This window comes from Macrotis lagotis, chromosome 2 (assembly GCF_037893015.1).
Source record: "Macrotis lagotis isolate mMagLag1 chromosome 2, bilby.v1.9.chrom.fasta, whole genome shotgun sequence".
In the NCBI taxonomy this organism is placed as follows: domain Eukaryota; kingdom Metazoa; phylum Chordata; class Mammalia; order Peramelemorphia; family Peramelidae; genus Macrotis; species Macrotis lagotis.
Window position 1 is genome coordinate 21,575,303 of NC_133659.1, and position 15,069 is coordinate 21,590,371.

General features: G+C 38.2%; 1 protein-coding gene across 7 annotated transcripts in view; it reads left to right on the forward strand.

The window, feature by feature from the left end:
• DAB1 (DAB adaptor protein 1) overlaps positions 1-15,069 on the forward strand; it is a 297,592-nt gene that overhangs the window by 157,843 nt on the left and 124,680 nt on the right. For all 7 annotated transcript variants that reach the window (XM_074221333.1, XM_074221337.1, XM_074221334.1 and 4 more), the window contains one exon: positions 933-1,031. In XM_074221333.1, the coding sequence (XP_074077434.1) occupies positions 933-1,031 (99 nt within the window). The remainder of the gene's footprint in view (positions 1-932; positions 1,032-15,069) is intronic.

Consider the following 15,069-nt stretch of genomic DNA (forward strand, 5'->3'; position numbering starts at 1 on the left):
GTCCCAGCTAGAAGTGATCTCTCCCTCCTAGAAACTCATTAGAGTACCATTGACAGACTTCTCTTACTTTGTTCTATTTTCCCATACTAACATGACTCAGTTTCATCTCTTTCAGTATTCTCTAAGCATTATGGGATGAAAAGTTTCATCTGCGTCTCTCTTTTCTCTAATAATACATGTCTTAGTTTAGCAGACCCCTTAGTAAATCATAGAATATCAGACTTTAGTAGAAACTCGCAAGATCATTTAATCTAAACACTTCATTTGATAGTGAGGGCAGCCTCTTAGAGAAATGAATTGTCTATTCAAGGTAAAACCATGAGTTAATGGCAGGGTCAGGGTTAGAAGCCAACCCTCCTGTTTTCTGAATTAATAAGTAAATGAGTGAACAAATGAATGTATGAATCAGTGAATAAATGAATTATATTATTAGTTGTTGATATTTCTATAGAATTTTAAGCTATTCATACCACTTTATACGTGCTATGATATTTATGTGAAGAACACGAATGAGGCAATATATGGGATCTGGTATCAGAAGTTAATAGAATCCTAGATCTCAAAAAAAGAAGAATATTTAATGATTATCTAGTCCAAATAACTCATTTTACAATAAAGAATACTAAGAGCATGATGGGTTGTGTGACTTGCCAAAGGTCACATAGCTAGGATGCTGCAGAGCCATGGTTGGAAACCCAGTCTTCTCATTCCATATCCTGCTGTGTTTCCATAAGACTAAGCCATCAACATTTTTAGAATGTGGAAAATGGGCCATGAGAGAATAAAGGGATCAATGAGACTAGTACTGAAGTAGAGGATTGTTGTCCATGGGCTGATGGTAGCTGACCTACCTTGGGGGCTTCTGTGCAGCAAAACTTCCAGGGAAAAGCTACAGAAATGCCAAACTCAAACCCTGTCCTTTCTCTCCACAGGGAGTTGTCGCTGGAGCTCGTTCCAAAGGAGAACACAAACAGAAAATCTTTTTAACCATCTCCTTTGGAGGAATCAAAATCTTTGATGAAAAGACAGGAGTAAGTAAAAGAATGATATGACAGAATGCGATTGAATTTATTGACAGATGTACCCTTAAAAGCTTTCCCTTGCTGCTCAGCGATCTCCAATCCACATAAACACACATAAGGTAGCTGACAAACTTGATAAGCTGGACTCGTCTATCACAGAGAGCCTCTTTGCTGAGTGGGGTGGAAGGAAATTGCACAGTATCGGGGTCCAATGGGCTGCACTAAAAATATCATAAGACCCCTGTCCTCTAATGGGAGATTGATAGAGTTAAATGAGCTGAGGGGTAATGCCACTATTTATGAGAAATTTCCATCCATATTTAACCATGGATATCCAACAAGGCCTTTCTCTTCAATGTCAATGAATTCTGACATCCAGGTTTAACCTCCAGTACCTTGAAATTGCTGTTATTTCAGCAAGGGAATTGGGCTCTTAATCTTGAAAACCCCCAAATCCATCACTGTGACCAGGAAAGGAGAGAGTAGATATATTCTTTGGGTCTGCCAAAGATGGGGTGAGGAGGAGTTCTGGGTTTGCTGATCTCAAAGTGACTATTCTTGCTTAAGACTCATCCACAGTTTTTGACTCTAGTTCCTAGAATTGTAAATTTGCAGCTGGAAGGGATTCTGGAAGCTAAATAGTGTAATTCAAGAAGACTCAAAGGAGGTAAATGGTGTGTCCAATTAGGTAACAGAGATGCCAAGTGGTAAAGTCAGCATTTAAACCCAGTACTCTGGCTCTGCATCCTATACCCAAACTGGGGTTTATCCAGGGAAATCAAATAAGTCACCCTGAAATATTCAAAGTTTTCTTGTAGTTTCTTTTTTTTTTTTAATATAAGGAACCAATAGCAACAGAAACCCTTAAAAATAGAGAGGGCAATGGGAAGGTAGTGGCATCTGGAGTTTTGGGAAGGTCAAAACAGAAAGGAAGAATATCTATCCAAAGTTAATCTGCTATACAGTAAGGCTAAATGACCCCTCAGTTATATTTCTATCTAAAAGATTTCCATTTGCAATTATCAGTGAGCCAAATTTCCCAAATCTTTGCAAGGTGGCAAATATGTCTAGGGAGGGTATGGAATCCTAGTTTCAGTGAAGGCTTTTCCTCCCAGTTACCTTTGACATCTGGAATGAAATCTTCCTCACACCAGTCTTTATTTATCTCCACAGTAGCAGGAGGCCATGGGGTTATCATTGTTGTTGCCCCTATAAGACAAAAGAAAAAGAAAAAGAAAAGAGAAACATTAGCAGACCAGAGTTCTCCCTAGAATTTAAAAAACAAAAAGCTGTCAGAGATATTGATCCCAATTAAAGAGATTGGTTACAGCAATTTACACCCTGTCTCACATTTCAAAGGGCCTTTGATCCCAATTCTGATATGATTAACTTTCATTTTTTGAATTGTTAACATGGAGTATAAATGCCTCTCAATTGAGGCCTATTCATATTATCGGATGTCTAGCTATCTCAAATATCAAAGGGATTTAAGTGACTGTTAGAACGGTGCCATTCTCTAGAAAAGCTTTCCCCATCCATACATGTATGTTGTATATCCACACCTGTCTAAAGCACTCCTAACAAGATTCTGATTGGCTTTATGCTTATCTGTACCAATGTCTTATCTCCCCTCCTAGATTTCCTTAAGAGAAGAGCCTCATAAAAATTGACCTTGAATTGTTTCTCTCGTGGTCCTCTTAGCAACTGGCACAAACTCCAAAGCTATGGGAACTCAGGACAGAATGACATTGTGGATGATAGTCTGCCTTAGATCAAGATGTCCTGGGTTGAAGCCTCTGTTTTCAGTTGATTGTGTGACCCCTAGCATGTCACTTAGCTCTCCAAGGTCTAGGCAATTGTGGTAGTCTAAGAGTCATGCTTCTCCACCCTGATAGAGTGGTTACTAACTGAGAGATGTTTTCTACTGCCTAGCACAGTAGGAACTTAATAAACACTCGGTTATTTGGCTTGTCAGTAAATTGTTTTCCCTATCGGAATATCCATCTCAGAAGATGGGAATGGTCCATGTAACTTTTGAGATTGTTTCCACCTCTCAATTCCTAAGAACCTAAGAAGACTGAAGGGTTTTTTTTTAATTGACATGGCTCCTTATTTACATGAAATTTCCATATCTTTTGGTGTCTGCTGGCCACTGTCAGTGCTTATTCAGACTTACCAGCAACCAGAGATTCATTTTAATATAAAAGAGACAAAACATTCAAGAAAAATAATTTAGGTGCCTGTGTATTTAGTGTCTTGTTGAATGATATTGGATTTTAATTTATCACAATAAAAAATCAATTTGCAGTTCAAAACTAACACAGTTTTAAAAATAGGTCCTGTCAGAGAGAGATAATTTAGAGGATCAGTTTCATAATTCATTGTTAGAGGAAAAGGTGGGTTTAGATTACTCTTGAACCTGAGGACGGAGATGCTCAACTCAAAAAGTCGGTGATAACTGGAATGTTTCATAGAAGAATACCCAGGACTGAGATGGGACTGGAAGCTTTTTCATATACAGAAGTGGTCAAGAACATGGAGATGGCAGGTCAAAAGAAAAGGCTTCATGGTTGGAGAGGTACCAGTTGAGGGTTAGAGAACGTACAATAATCCCTTCTTCTAAAGGAGATTGGAATTCGATATTAGAGCAAACGTTCCTACCATTAGAGCCATCCCCCAGAGAAGAAGGCCTTCTTGAAAGGTCATGAGCTCCCTGGTGCTGGAGGTCTTCAAGCAAACATTAGCTGATCGCCTGGCAACAATATGGCAGAGGGAATTTCTATTCAAGAATGAGGTTGGTCCAGGGATCATTCAAGACCTTTTCCTGGTCTGATAATCTCTTTTGTTCCATGACCTCCATTGGTAGTCTTTACCCTATCAATCACAAGGAACTGGAAGCTCATTGCAACTCAAGTCAGAGGACCAATGTTCTAATCCCAGATTTGCCAAGCTAGCTCTATAGTAATGGCTTGCATTTATGAAGTTTTAGGGCAATGAAACCTCCTTCTTACAAAATCGCTATAAAACAGGTAGGCAAGTATTTTTCCTTCTTTTACACATGAAGAAAAAAGAGCATCAGAGAAGTTAAACCATTTCTTCATTGATGTATAGGAAAAAAATGAAGAGAATTGAAGTAAAATATTATTCCCTACCCTGGGGTTAAGGAAGAAGTATGTGAACTTAGATGGGGGGATTCCATCTTTTTCCTCCATCTCCATTTGTGATTTTCTTGGCAAAGATGCTGAAGTGGTTTTTCATTTCTTCCTCCAATTCATTTTATAGAGGAAGAAATTGAGACAAAGAACATTAAGTGACTTGCCCAGGTCTTCTTTGACAATAAAGGACAAGAACCAACCAACCACCCAACAAATTACTTTGTGTGTGTGATATAGATATAGATATAGATATAGATATAGATATAGATATAGATATAGATATATAGAGAGATATAGCTATACACATATATATATACATACACATATATACACACACACACACACACATATATATATATATATACACACACACATACATACACACACACATACACATGCACACATATATCTCATTTGATCCCAACACCAGAGTTGAGAGATAGGTGATAATATAATATTGTTGCATTTTACAGAGAGGAAACATTGTTAGAGGTTAAATAACTTGCCCAGGTTCACATTTATAAAAAGATAGGCAGAATTTTAACTCATGTTTTCCTTAATATAACTCAAGTCTCCTAACCCCTATGTTGCCAGGCCGCTAGGTGGCGTCACACAGCTTAAAGAGCAGGGTCTGGAGTTAGAGAAGCTTATCTTCATGAGTTCAAATCCAGCCTCAGACACTTCATAGCTTTCTGACCCCAGGCAAGTCCTTTAACCCTTGTTTGCTTTAGCATCATCATCTGCAAAATGAGCCCCAGAAGGAAATGGCAAATAATTCCGATATCTTTGCATAGAAAACACTAATGGGATCATGAGAAATTGGACAGGATTGAAGATAATGACTTGGGAACAACAATCCCTATGTCACCTGAAAATGGGCACTGTTCAAACACCAGAGATTGGGAAAACAGAAAAGGGTATTGAACTAAAACTGCATGACTAGAGAGGTAGCTTTGGAAATATGGACCTCATCAGGAGAGAACTCATAATCCAGTGTATCTGTGTGAAGGGGTAGTGTGAGAGAGAGGCAATAATATGGCACATTCCCTTTGAGATTCTCATTTGCTAATGTGCCTCTAAAGTGACTTTCTTCCACTCCTGTCCAGAAGTAAGACCAGTCATCTGGGCATTGACTCACCCTCAGGGGAGTTAGAAACTTAATGACCTAGCCCTCTCAGGAGCTTCAATTTTTTTTATCTTAATTTTTTTTAAGTTTTTTTTTTTTACAAGGCAAACGGGGTTAATTGGTTTGCCCAAAGCCACACAGCTAGGTCATTATTAAGTGTCTGAGGTCGGATTTGAACTCAGGTACTCCTGACTCCAGGGCCAGTGCTCTATTCACTGTGCCACCTAGCTGCCCCGAGGTTCAATTTTTAAAGTGACCCCAAAGATAAAGTCCATGCTCAGTGCAAAGAAATGAATCACAAATGGTTGAAAGTTAAACATAAATGGGGCAGGAATGACTTTTCTGGTAATTCTTAAAAATCACATCATTTTGCAAAGAATTCAGACTTCTAGAGCTTAAGGAATTTGTCTAAGCTAGCATTTGTACTCAAAGTTTATTGATCAGAATGACTGGAGATGGCCCTGGATGTAAGCCAATTAGGGTTAAGTGATTTGCCCAAAGTCACACAGTTAGAGGCTGGACCTGAACTTGGGTCCTCTTGACTCTAGGGTCACTTTTCTATCTACTGCTACATAGTAGGTACTTTATCAGTGTTTTTTGACTGAATGTTGATTAACTACCTTAGAGGAGGGGGAAACTACAAGGAGAGGGAAAATAACCAAATAATACAGAAATAAACTTTGAAATAGTTTTACAAACTCAGGAAATCAGTTATTTTATAAATCATTGTTGTCCATTTGCTTTTTTTCTGGCTTTATTTCAGGAGCTGATTGTTTTATCTGGAGCCTGGGGTTTATTGCTTTGCTATCAGAGCCATTTATTTTAAATTTTAATTTAAAACTCATTTTCATTGACTGTGTCTTGGTTACTTAATAAGAGATTCTATTTTTACAGATTCATTTGTTCAAGGATATGTTTGTATTGAAAAAGTAATACTGTAATTATACTGAATACCAAGATAGCTCTTGTGGTTTTTTCCCCAGTGCTTCACAATGGCTAATTCACATGGGTGCTACAGGAGGCAGAGTAGCATTGTTCTTCCTGCATTAGAAAGGAGGAAATTTTGAGGACAGAAAAGTTGAGAGTCTTAGTCTAGTCAGGAATTGACAAAACTGAATGGGGGAGCAGCTAGGTGGCACAGTGGATAGAGCACCGGCCCTGGAGTCAGGAGGACCTGAGTTCAAATTCAGCCTCAAACACTTAATAATTCAAACCTAAAAAAAACTGAATGGGATTGGAGACTCTATTCCTGGAGATATCTTTAAGAAGGGGGTTCTCAGCGAGCAGAATATATTGTTAAGTACTGATCTTATGAGGTACGAGACATTGAAATTAAGAAGGGGAAAGAATATAGAATATTACAAGAAAGACAACATCAAGCTGACTTTAGATTATAAAATACCAGATCTAGAAGGAACCATAGAATATAGAATTTTAGATCTTTTAGGACCTCAGAGAACAGAATGTCACAGTTGGAAGGAACATTAGGACATAAATCATTAGACTTAAGAGAGAAATGTTGTCATAAGATTAAAATATCAGATTGGAATTTTCCCCCAAATTATGATGGATAGTCTTACCTGGAAATCTGTGAACTTAACCTTCAAAAAATTTTCTATTTTTGCATAATTGGTTTCTTTGTAATCCATTGTACTTCATTTTATACAATGAAAGAAATATTGGGAGAAGTGATCCATAGGTTTCAGCAGACTGCCAAAGAAGTCCATGACACTTACAAAAGGATGAAGAATATGTCTTACCACATTGCATACCATTTCTAGTCGAGACATTAGAATATAGGATGAGTTAACCAGAGGAATGGTGAAATATAGAAAATTAGAGCTGAAAGGAACCTTCTTGCAAACAATGTTATAAGATGGAATGTTAGATTCAAAGATACCTTAGAGTAGGTGGTCCCAACCCATACCTGCCACTTGTGACCCTCAAGGTCCATTAAGTTAGTATGGTAGTCATTGGTATGCATTACTCATTGGGACTATGCTGTAGTCATTAATAAACATTAAGTTTTTATATGAGACCCTTGACAATTTGTTGTTGATCTGTGCAGCTCAGAAGAGCTAAAAGATTGGACAACCATGCCTTCAATTCTAACAGTCAAATGCTAGAAGGGAGAGGGAACTTCAAACACAGAACAAAGATTAGAACTGTAAGAAACCTGAGTCTTTGGAATGTTGGAATATTGAGTTCTGTGGTTAGAAGGCAAATGAGAAGAGCAGCCGCAGGAACTTGAATAGTGTCTTAAGACTGGCTTTACAAATATTAACTTCATTTGACTTTTTTGACAATCCTTTTTATTATCCCCACTTTACAGACAAAGAAATGGAGACAGATAAAAGTCCAGTGATTTGATCAGGCTCACAAAATTAATATGTCCTAAGCCAGATTTGAACTTCAGTCTTCCTGACTTGAAGACTGAGCACTTGGTCCATTGGATCACTTATAATGTGATATTAGAATACAAAGTATAGAATGTTGAAACTGAAATGTTACAACCAAAAGGCATTTTAGAACAAAGGATGTTAGGACATTTGAAACAAAATATAAAAAAGATAAGATATTAGAAGTGATCTTGTTCCCTTTAGGAGTTCCAGAGGCATCAGGAAGAAGAGTTTATTTAGAGAGGAGAGAAGATGATGATTTCATCATATTTCTTTCTTTTATCCCTGCCTGCAAAATGGTGTTAGGAGGCTAACCCAATTATACACTCGGGAGATGGGATTTGATTTTTGTTGTTGTCGTTATATGTAAAATATGAATTTTAAGCAAAAGTGGCTCTCAAGGCACATGCCTTTCTTCTTTCTGATCAGCACTTTTCCCCTGAACCCCAAGGTCAGCTGTCCCTGCCTAAAACCTTTGGCCACCTTTGGCCATCATTGTAAACTCTGCCAATCAATGTTACCTTTGGGTCACAATGTGGAAGGCCCCAGTCTCATTAGCTGTGCCCAGATGACACTGCCATAGGGTTCCATCTGTAACCTTCTTTCATGGCGAATTGGCTTAACCTTCCAGTTATAGAAGACTGTTATGTAAATGCATCTAATGAGCATAAGAAATCCCTGGCACTAAATTAACCCATTAGTATCTAATTTTGCTATCTGTCACATGTGAATTTATATGATCATGTGTACACATATATTTCATATCTTATTTGTTATTTGTGTAATATATGTAATGTGTTCTACATAATTATATAACATCCAGTATACATGTTTTTGTATGTGTTTCTGCACACATATTTATAGATAGTCTTAAATTTGCATATGTAGACAAATACCATAACATATGTAAACAAATTTGTTACGAGTATGAGGGTATTAGGACCTTGGAGACCAGAGGAATCCTGAGGGAAAAGGGAGACCAATAATGAAAAGTAGGGTCACTGTAACATCAGGAAAGACTTGCTAAGATTCAAGGATGTGAGCTCATTGAGAGTAGGGATTTTTTTCTTCTATTTATTTGTAGTTCTCTGGGGTCTGGCATATAGTCAACACTTAATGGATGTCATTTGAGTGATTGCTTGGGCCAAACAAGCAAATGTAGGCCATGGTTTAAGCCTCATTCAATCCCTTCTTAGTTCTGCCCTCCGACTTTGGATTAGGATCAACATTCAGGGATTTTATGTGTTTCTCATTGATTCTCTTGACCTGACCTGAGAGCCATCTTTTAAGCTCCTTTTGTATAGATTAGTGAGCTTTCTCTGAGTCTTTGCTGGACTCCTGGAAACCTCTAGGCCGAAATGCAAGGACAGTGTGAGAAGCAGTTACTCTCTTCTACACGAACGAATGAGGAAGGGCTGTTGATTTGGGGCCAAGGTCTAGGCTAATATACTGATTGTATGGTTTTGAAAAGATCACTTTGCCATTCTGCACCTATGTTTCATTATCTGTAAACAGAACAGATTGTATTGAATGACTTCTGAAGCCCCTTCTGATCTCAGATACATATGAATTTGAAATTGTACTTGAAATTTTATTTAAAAATGCAAACACCAGTACCCACATTGCCAGAACCTTTCCAAACCTTAGATTCTCTGATTTTGAATTCCTTCTGTATAAGGGACAGCTTTCTGCCCATGAAACCCTATCAGTGCCTCTGCTTTTTTCTCTAACATCTGGACTCTGTCTCCCTATTCCTTTGTTCTTTATGACTTCATTATAATAGAAGGACTTGGTTCTATCACTGTGGTGATCATACTTATTTCTAAGAGGTGAGGAGTATTAACTAGAGGCAGAGAACCTGGGTTCAAATCTCATCTCTGTCCCTGGGTCTCCATTTCCTCTTAAATGGGAGGGGTGGACAAGAGAGTTTATGAAGTCCTTTCCTCTAACTCTATGTACCTATAAAGTCAATTCAGTATAAATGGCATGAGGACAGAGGTGTGGAATATTTCCAATGAATTCTAAGGAATCTAAGATCTCAAATGTTTGGGTGTTCTCCCCAATAGACCATTCATGGTCACCCATCCCAGGGGACTTATCATCAGTGTCATCCCATAAGTTATCACAGGAGTTTTACTCACAGTGCTAACTATTTCTGCTTTCTCCTAATCTTTGAAAATCTCTAGTGGGCTTTGCTCATTCACCACATGACCAACCCTCCCTACTTCTTTCTCAAGTGTCTGTTTCCTTGGTGATAACCTTGTTCTAATTCCTCACTTTCTTTTTTATTACATGTTACAAAAACACCCTTGAAATGGAAATGGCTTTATCCTCATTGAGCCTACAGTTCAATTGGAAGACAAGTCATGGGAACAGATAACCATACCCTAAGCTAGAACATCATTAATATACATAAGACAGTTTGCTCAGAATCAATATATTGAGGACATGGTCTGGTTTTATTTTTATCTGACATGTTGTGGACACTTAAGAAATGTTTCATTGACATCTAGATGATTTATTGAGAAAATGACTGGAATCCATCTGGAAGAATGGAGGTGAATTCTCAGACATTCACTAGCAATGAGACCCCGATCATGCTAGTTAATCTCCTTATGCCTCAATTTCCTCATCTGTGAAATGAAATACAGTAGGTAGAATATGTAATGGATAAAGTTGGAGTGTGAAAAATCTGAGTTTGAATCTTGTTTCAAGCACTCAATGAGTTTGCTCCTGAACCTCCTGTCTCAGTTCTCTCACTTCTAAAATGAGACAATGATTGAGTGCTAGAATTGGGAGCTGAAAGACCTGGATTTGAATGCCACCTCAGGCCCTCTGGGTGTTGCTTGTAACCTGGGTATTGCTTAGTCTTCTGTCTGACTTTGTATCTTCAGATGTGAAAAGAGATGGTTGAACTTGTTGGTTTCCATGTCAGATTCTAAATCAATGATCCTTTGAAATGGAGAAAAGGGGGTGGCTAGGGGGCACAGTGGATAGAGCACTGGGCCTAGAGTCAGGAGGACCTGACTTCAAATCCATTCTTAGACACTTAATAATTACCTAGCTACCTGGCCTTGGGCAAGCCACTTAACCCCATTGCCTTGCAGAAACTAAAAAAAAAATGGAGAAAGGAAGACCAATGTCTGTGGATTATGTGCTTTTTGAAGAAATGCATCCTTAAAGATATGTCTTCCTCAAACCCAGAGCTGCATGTGTACTACAGCTAGCAAATTGAGATGAGATAAGACATTATTCACTCAAATCGATTTCAGATTGAAATATAGTCTGTATAGTCTGTTTAGACAATTCTGTTTAGAGCCTGGGAACCATGCAGGTGTCATTCTCCTTCTAGTTCTATTAATCTATCCCCCAAAGAAACTGGATGACTTTGGGAAAGAAGATTAACTCCAGAGTCAGGGCATCTGGGTTCGAATTCTACCATTGGCTCTCATTACATGGACGACCTTGATAAGTCATTTACCTTCTCATACCTCATTTCATTTGTAAAAATGCAGGAATTGCCATTGACAGCCTCCAAAGTCCCCTGGAGCTCAAGATACTATTGGACGATAGGCTTGCTTCCAGGTACAGTACTTTTGCCAACACGGAAGACTCCCTCACTGCAGTAGCGGCTCTTGGGAATATGGCAGCCTCATGGAGGGTGGACAGGGTGATTTAATAGTCCCATTCTTTCTCTAATTGCTGATCTTCTCCATAGGGAAGTCCCTCTCACTTGCCTGCATTACAAACTCCATCAATTTGTTTATCTATCCATTCAAACTGCCTGGATACTCTCATGCTGCTGGAATAAAGTCTCTGTTCCAAGCCTGCATCTGGGGGCTCTATTAGGAGGCTATGAGAAGATGAACGCTTTTGACGTTCATTACTATGAACATAAAGAACGTGAGACCACAGTGAAATAGGTGCTGGGAGAATGCAAACAACTGTCACTGTCATTGATAAAGTCTCCTCTAATAAAGGGGCCTAGAAGCAAGTTCCCAGAAAGAGAACAGGGTACAATGTGAAGAGACTTAGACTGTAAGTCACAGGACTTGGGTTCCAATCCCAGGGCTAGTCCTTATTGCCATGTGACCTCAGGAAAGTACTGTAAAATCTCTGGGGCTTGATTTTCTCATCTTTAAAGTGGTAAGTAAAAAAGCATTTCTTAAACTTTCATTATCTTTTATTATATATAAAGATATATTTATACATAAATGGATATTAATATATAATTACACACACACACACACGAAAGAGGCAAGTCCTGGCTTCAAGAAACTTACAATCTAATAGGAGAAAATAGATCATAGAGAGTAATAGTAGCCACGGAGGAGTGGCCTCTAACGCTAAATATTTCATCTTCTTAATTCAAAGGAAGACAGATCAGCAGACTTATCATGAGGTAACAGATCTGTGATATAAAGAAGATGAGCAAAAAAAAAATAGATAATCTGTTTGCCAATGGGATTTGGAGAAAAAGTGACTTTCCCAGGCCATAGAGCTCCTAGGTAAGGTCAACTGAAGCTAAGATTGGGAGCTATGTTTATAAATAGCTGTGTTCAGCATTGCCCATATTCCATTGGGATGTTATGAAACTCCACTTATAAGTTCCTCATATAGTAAGCATTTAATAAATGTTTTAGCTAGCTAGCTATCCGTTTAACCGTACATCTAACAACAATACAATATTAATGAACATTTAGTGTGCCAGAGACATAGAAACAATTCACAAATAGGGAAGGTGTTGATAACTTGTCTGTGTGGTTTGGGAAATCATCCCAGGCAGGATGGTGGATTAAAGGAATGGTCTTGAATATGTGGTTCTTCCTTAGACCCCTGGAGGATTGGCTTTAAATCCAGTCACTGGCTCCTCTTCCTCTGCTCGGAAGTGCCGATCCATCTGTCCAACTCACCTAGAACCACTTAATAGGTGTCTTCATCTATATGAAATATTTAAGAATATGTAAACGCCAGTTCTCATCCTCATCTCCTCATAGTCATTAGATCTGGAAAGGACCTTAGAGATTCGATAAACCAGGGAGAACTTTTACAGTAAATGGATACTAGGATCAGCGGTCACAATGTGTATGGACCTCATGAAGATTTATTGATAGGGATGAGGAAGCATGATCTCTTAGCGTTTTTCAAAATATACATCAAATATAAATAGCGGTAATGCAGTGTTAGCTCCTCCCCACAAAAATATGCAACTATATATCAAATTTGATAGACAGCTAAAAGTTGAGTTTTGATAAATTCTATAGGAACATTGGCTTTGAACAGGCAGAACTACTGTTGAGCATTTATCCAGAATGTTCAAGGAGGGCATCTCTCAATTCAGCCTCCAGGATCTCCTACCTGATGGTCTGGATACTCAGTTTCTATTTCAATGGTTTTCATGACAGAATGCACTGAGTTGGCAAATTAGGCAGCCACTTTTGGACATGACCAATAGAATTGTTTTGCTTCACTATGCAGTGACCACACCTATTTGTCACAGGGATTTCTTTTTTCTTTATTTTTAGTGAAATTGTGGAGATGGGAAGGAGAGAAACAAATCCTTTTTAATGGAAAAATATTAATAATTTTCAAGGAAAAAGAAATAATATCCTTTAGAAGCAAATATAGGCCAAGATTTGAGAACTGAACCAGATATTTTTCTGACTACTAGTTCACCAGTGAAAATAGGCTTGTTTTTTCCAACTAATCATAAGCTCATAGATTAAAAACTTGAGGGACATGTGAGATTCTTTAATCTAACTGGTTCATTTTGAAGATGATAAAAACACAATAAGGTGAAGTTATTTGCTTGGAGTCACACAACTAGAAACTGGCTTAAAAAACCATTTGAATCTAGTTAATGCCTCCAAATATACTGTTCTGTCTTAAACATTCTTCATCAACAATCATTTATTGAGCAACTTTTGTGAGCTGGCCACTGTCCTAGGTTCTGGAGATACAAAAACAAGATTAAAACAGTCACGGATCTTAAGAAACTTACATTTAACATATAAAGTTATAACTAGATATGAAACAAATACAAAGTAAATAAAGGATAATTGATGGGTGAATTCAGTAGCAGCTGGGGAGATCAGGAAAGATCAGATCTTCTAAAAGGTCTGAGGGCTCCATCCTTCAGTTGAGTGTGTTATGTTAAGTTGGGCAGGTGTATGGAAGATTCTTAAAATCCAGGCCAAACTCTCACTTGACAGATAAGCAATCTGTAAACATGAGGGAGTCCAAATCAAGTTTAAATCAGAATCAGATTTCAATCCACGTCCCCTAATTCCTATTATTAGAGTTTCCCATTTTATTTTCTGGAACTTCCTAGAAATTAGGGAAGGTATTGGTAACGTATCTGTGTGGTTTGGGAAATCATCCAGGACAGGATGGTGGATTAAAGGAATGGTCTTGAGTATATGGTGCTTTCCAGAGCCCCTGGAGACTCGGCCTTAAGTCCAGTCACTGCATCCTCCTCCTCTGCTCTGAAGTGCTAATCGATAATACCAAATACATCTGATTGACTTCTTGTCAGAGTCCCATTTCATGACAATGGAAAGCGTCTCCTCTAATTTGAAATCTGATTACTGCATGGCAGGACCTCGTTTTTTCAGAAATGGGAAAAACATCTTTTTTTAAATAAAGGGGGGGATTTTAGATCAGGTTGATTTGAACGGGGCTGGGGGGAGTCATCCCTCTGCCACATCATGTGTACATTTGCAAGGAGCTCTTTCTGCCAAGCCCCTCTAAAGTTAATCTTTTAAATTACAAGGCCCAAACTTGAAAATATAGCAAAGACAAAAATAACACCATCTGCATTCTATTTTCATTCATTAGGAGCTGTGGAGGAGCCTAATAAAAATATGAAAGTTCCTAAACAGTATTTATTCCATTTTCTGAAAGATCTGGCATCTCCTGTTTCCAAGTAAATCCTGCCTGCAAATTTGGTGCATGCAAAACCCCTGCTTTACCACTGTGAAGAAAGAATATATGAGAACACTATTTGGTTCTTGGTTCCATGTCCACAGCCAGAAAGGCCTCTGCAACAAGACTTCCCAAAGCAAGGTCAGGGGTTTAGTTTCCATAGAAACTCGCTGAGCCATGAACATTTAAGTTCATGTAAGTTCACCACCATTAAGATGGTGGATATGTCCATCTTTAAGTAGCTCATATTGCCAGTCAGTGACCACTGTTCAATTTTGTTGTTCATGTCCTTTATGATGATTCTTTAACTTTTAAGAAATGAATATCGGTGAATTTTTTTCTTTGGGGAAAATTGGGGTAAAAACATAGATTATAGATTGCAAGATAAAAGGGGACCTCAGAAATTGGTTAGTCTATGCCCTGCCTTCTGTAGAGGAAGAGGA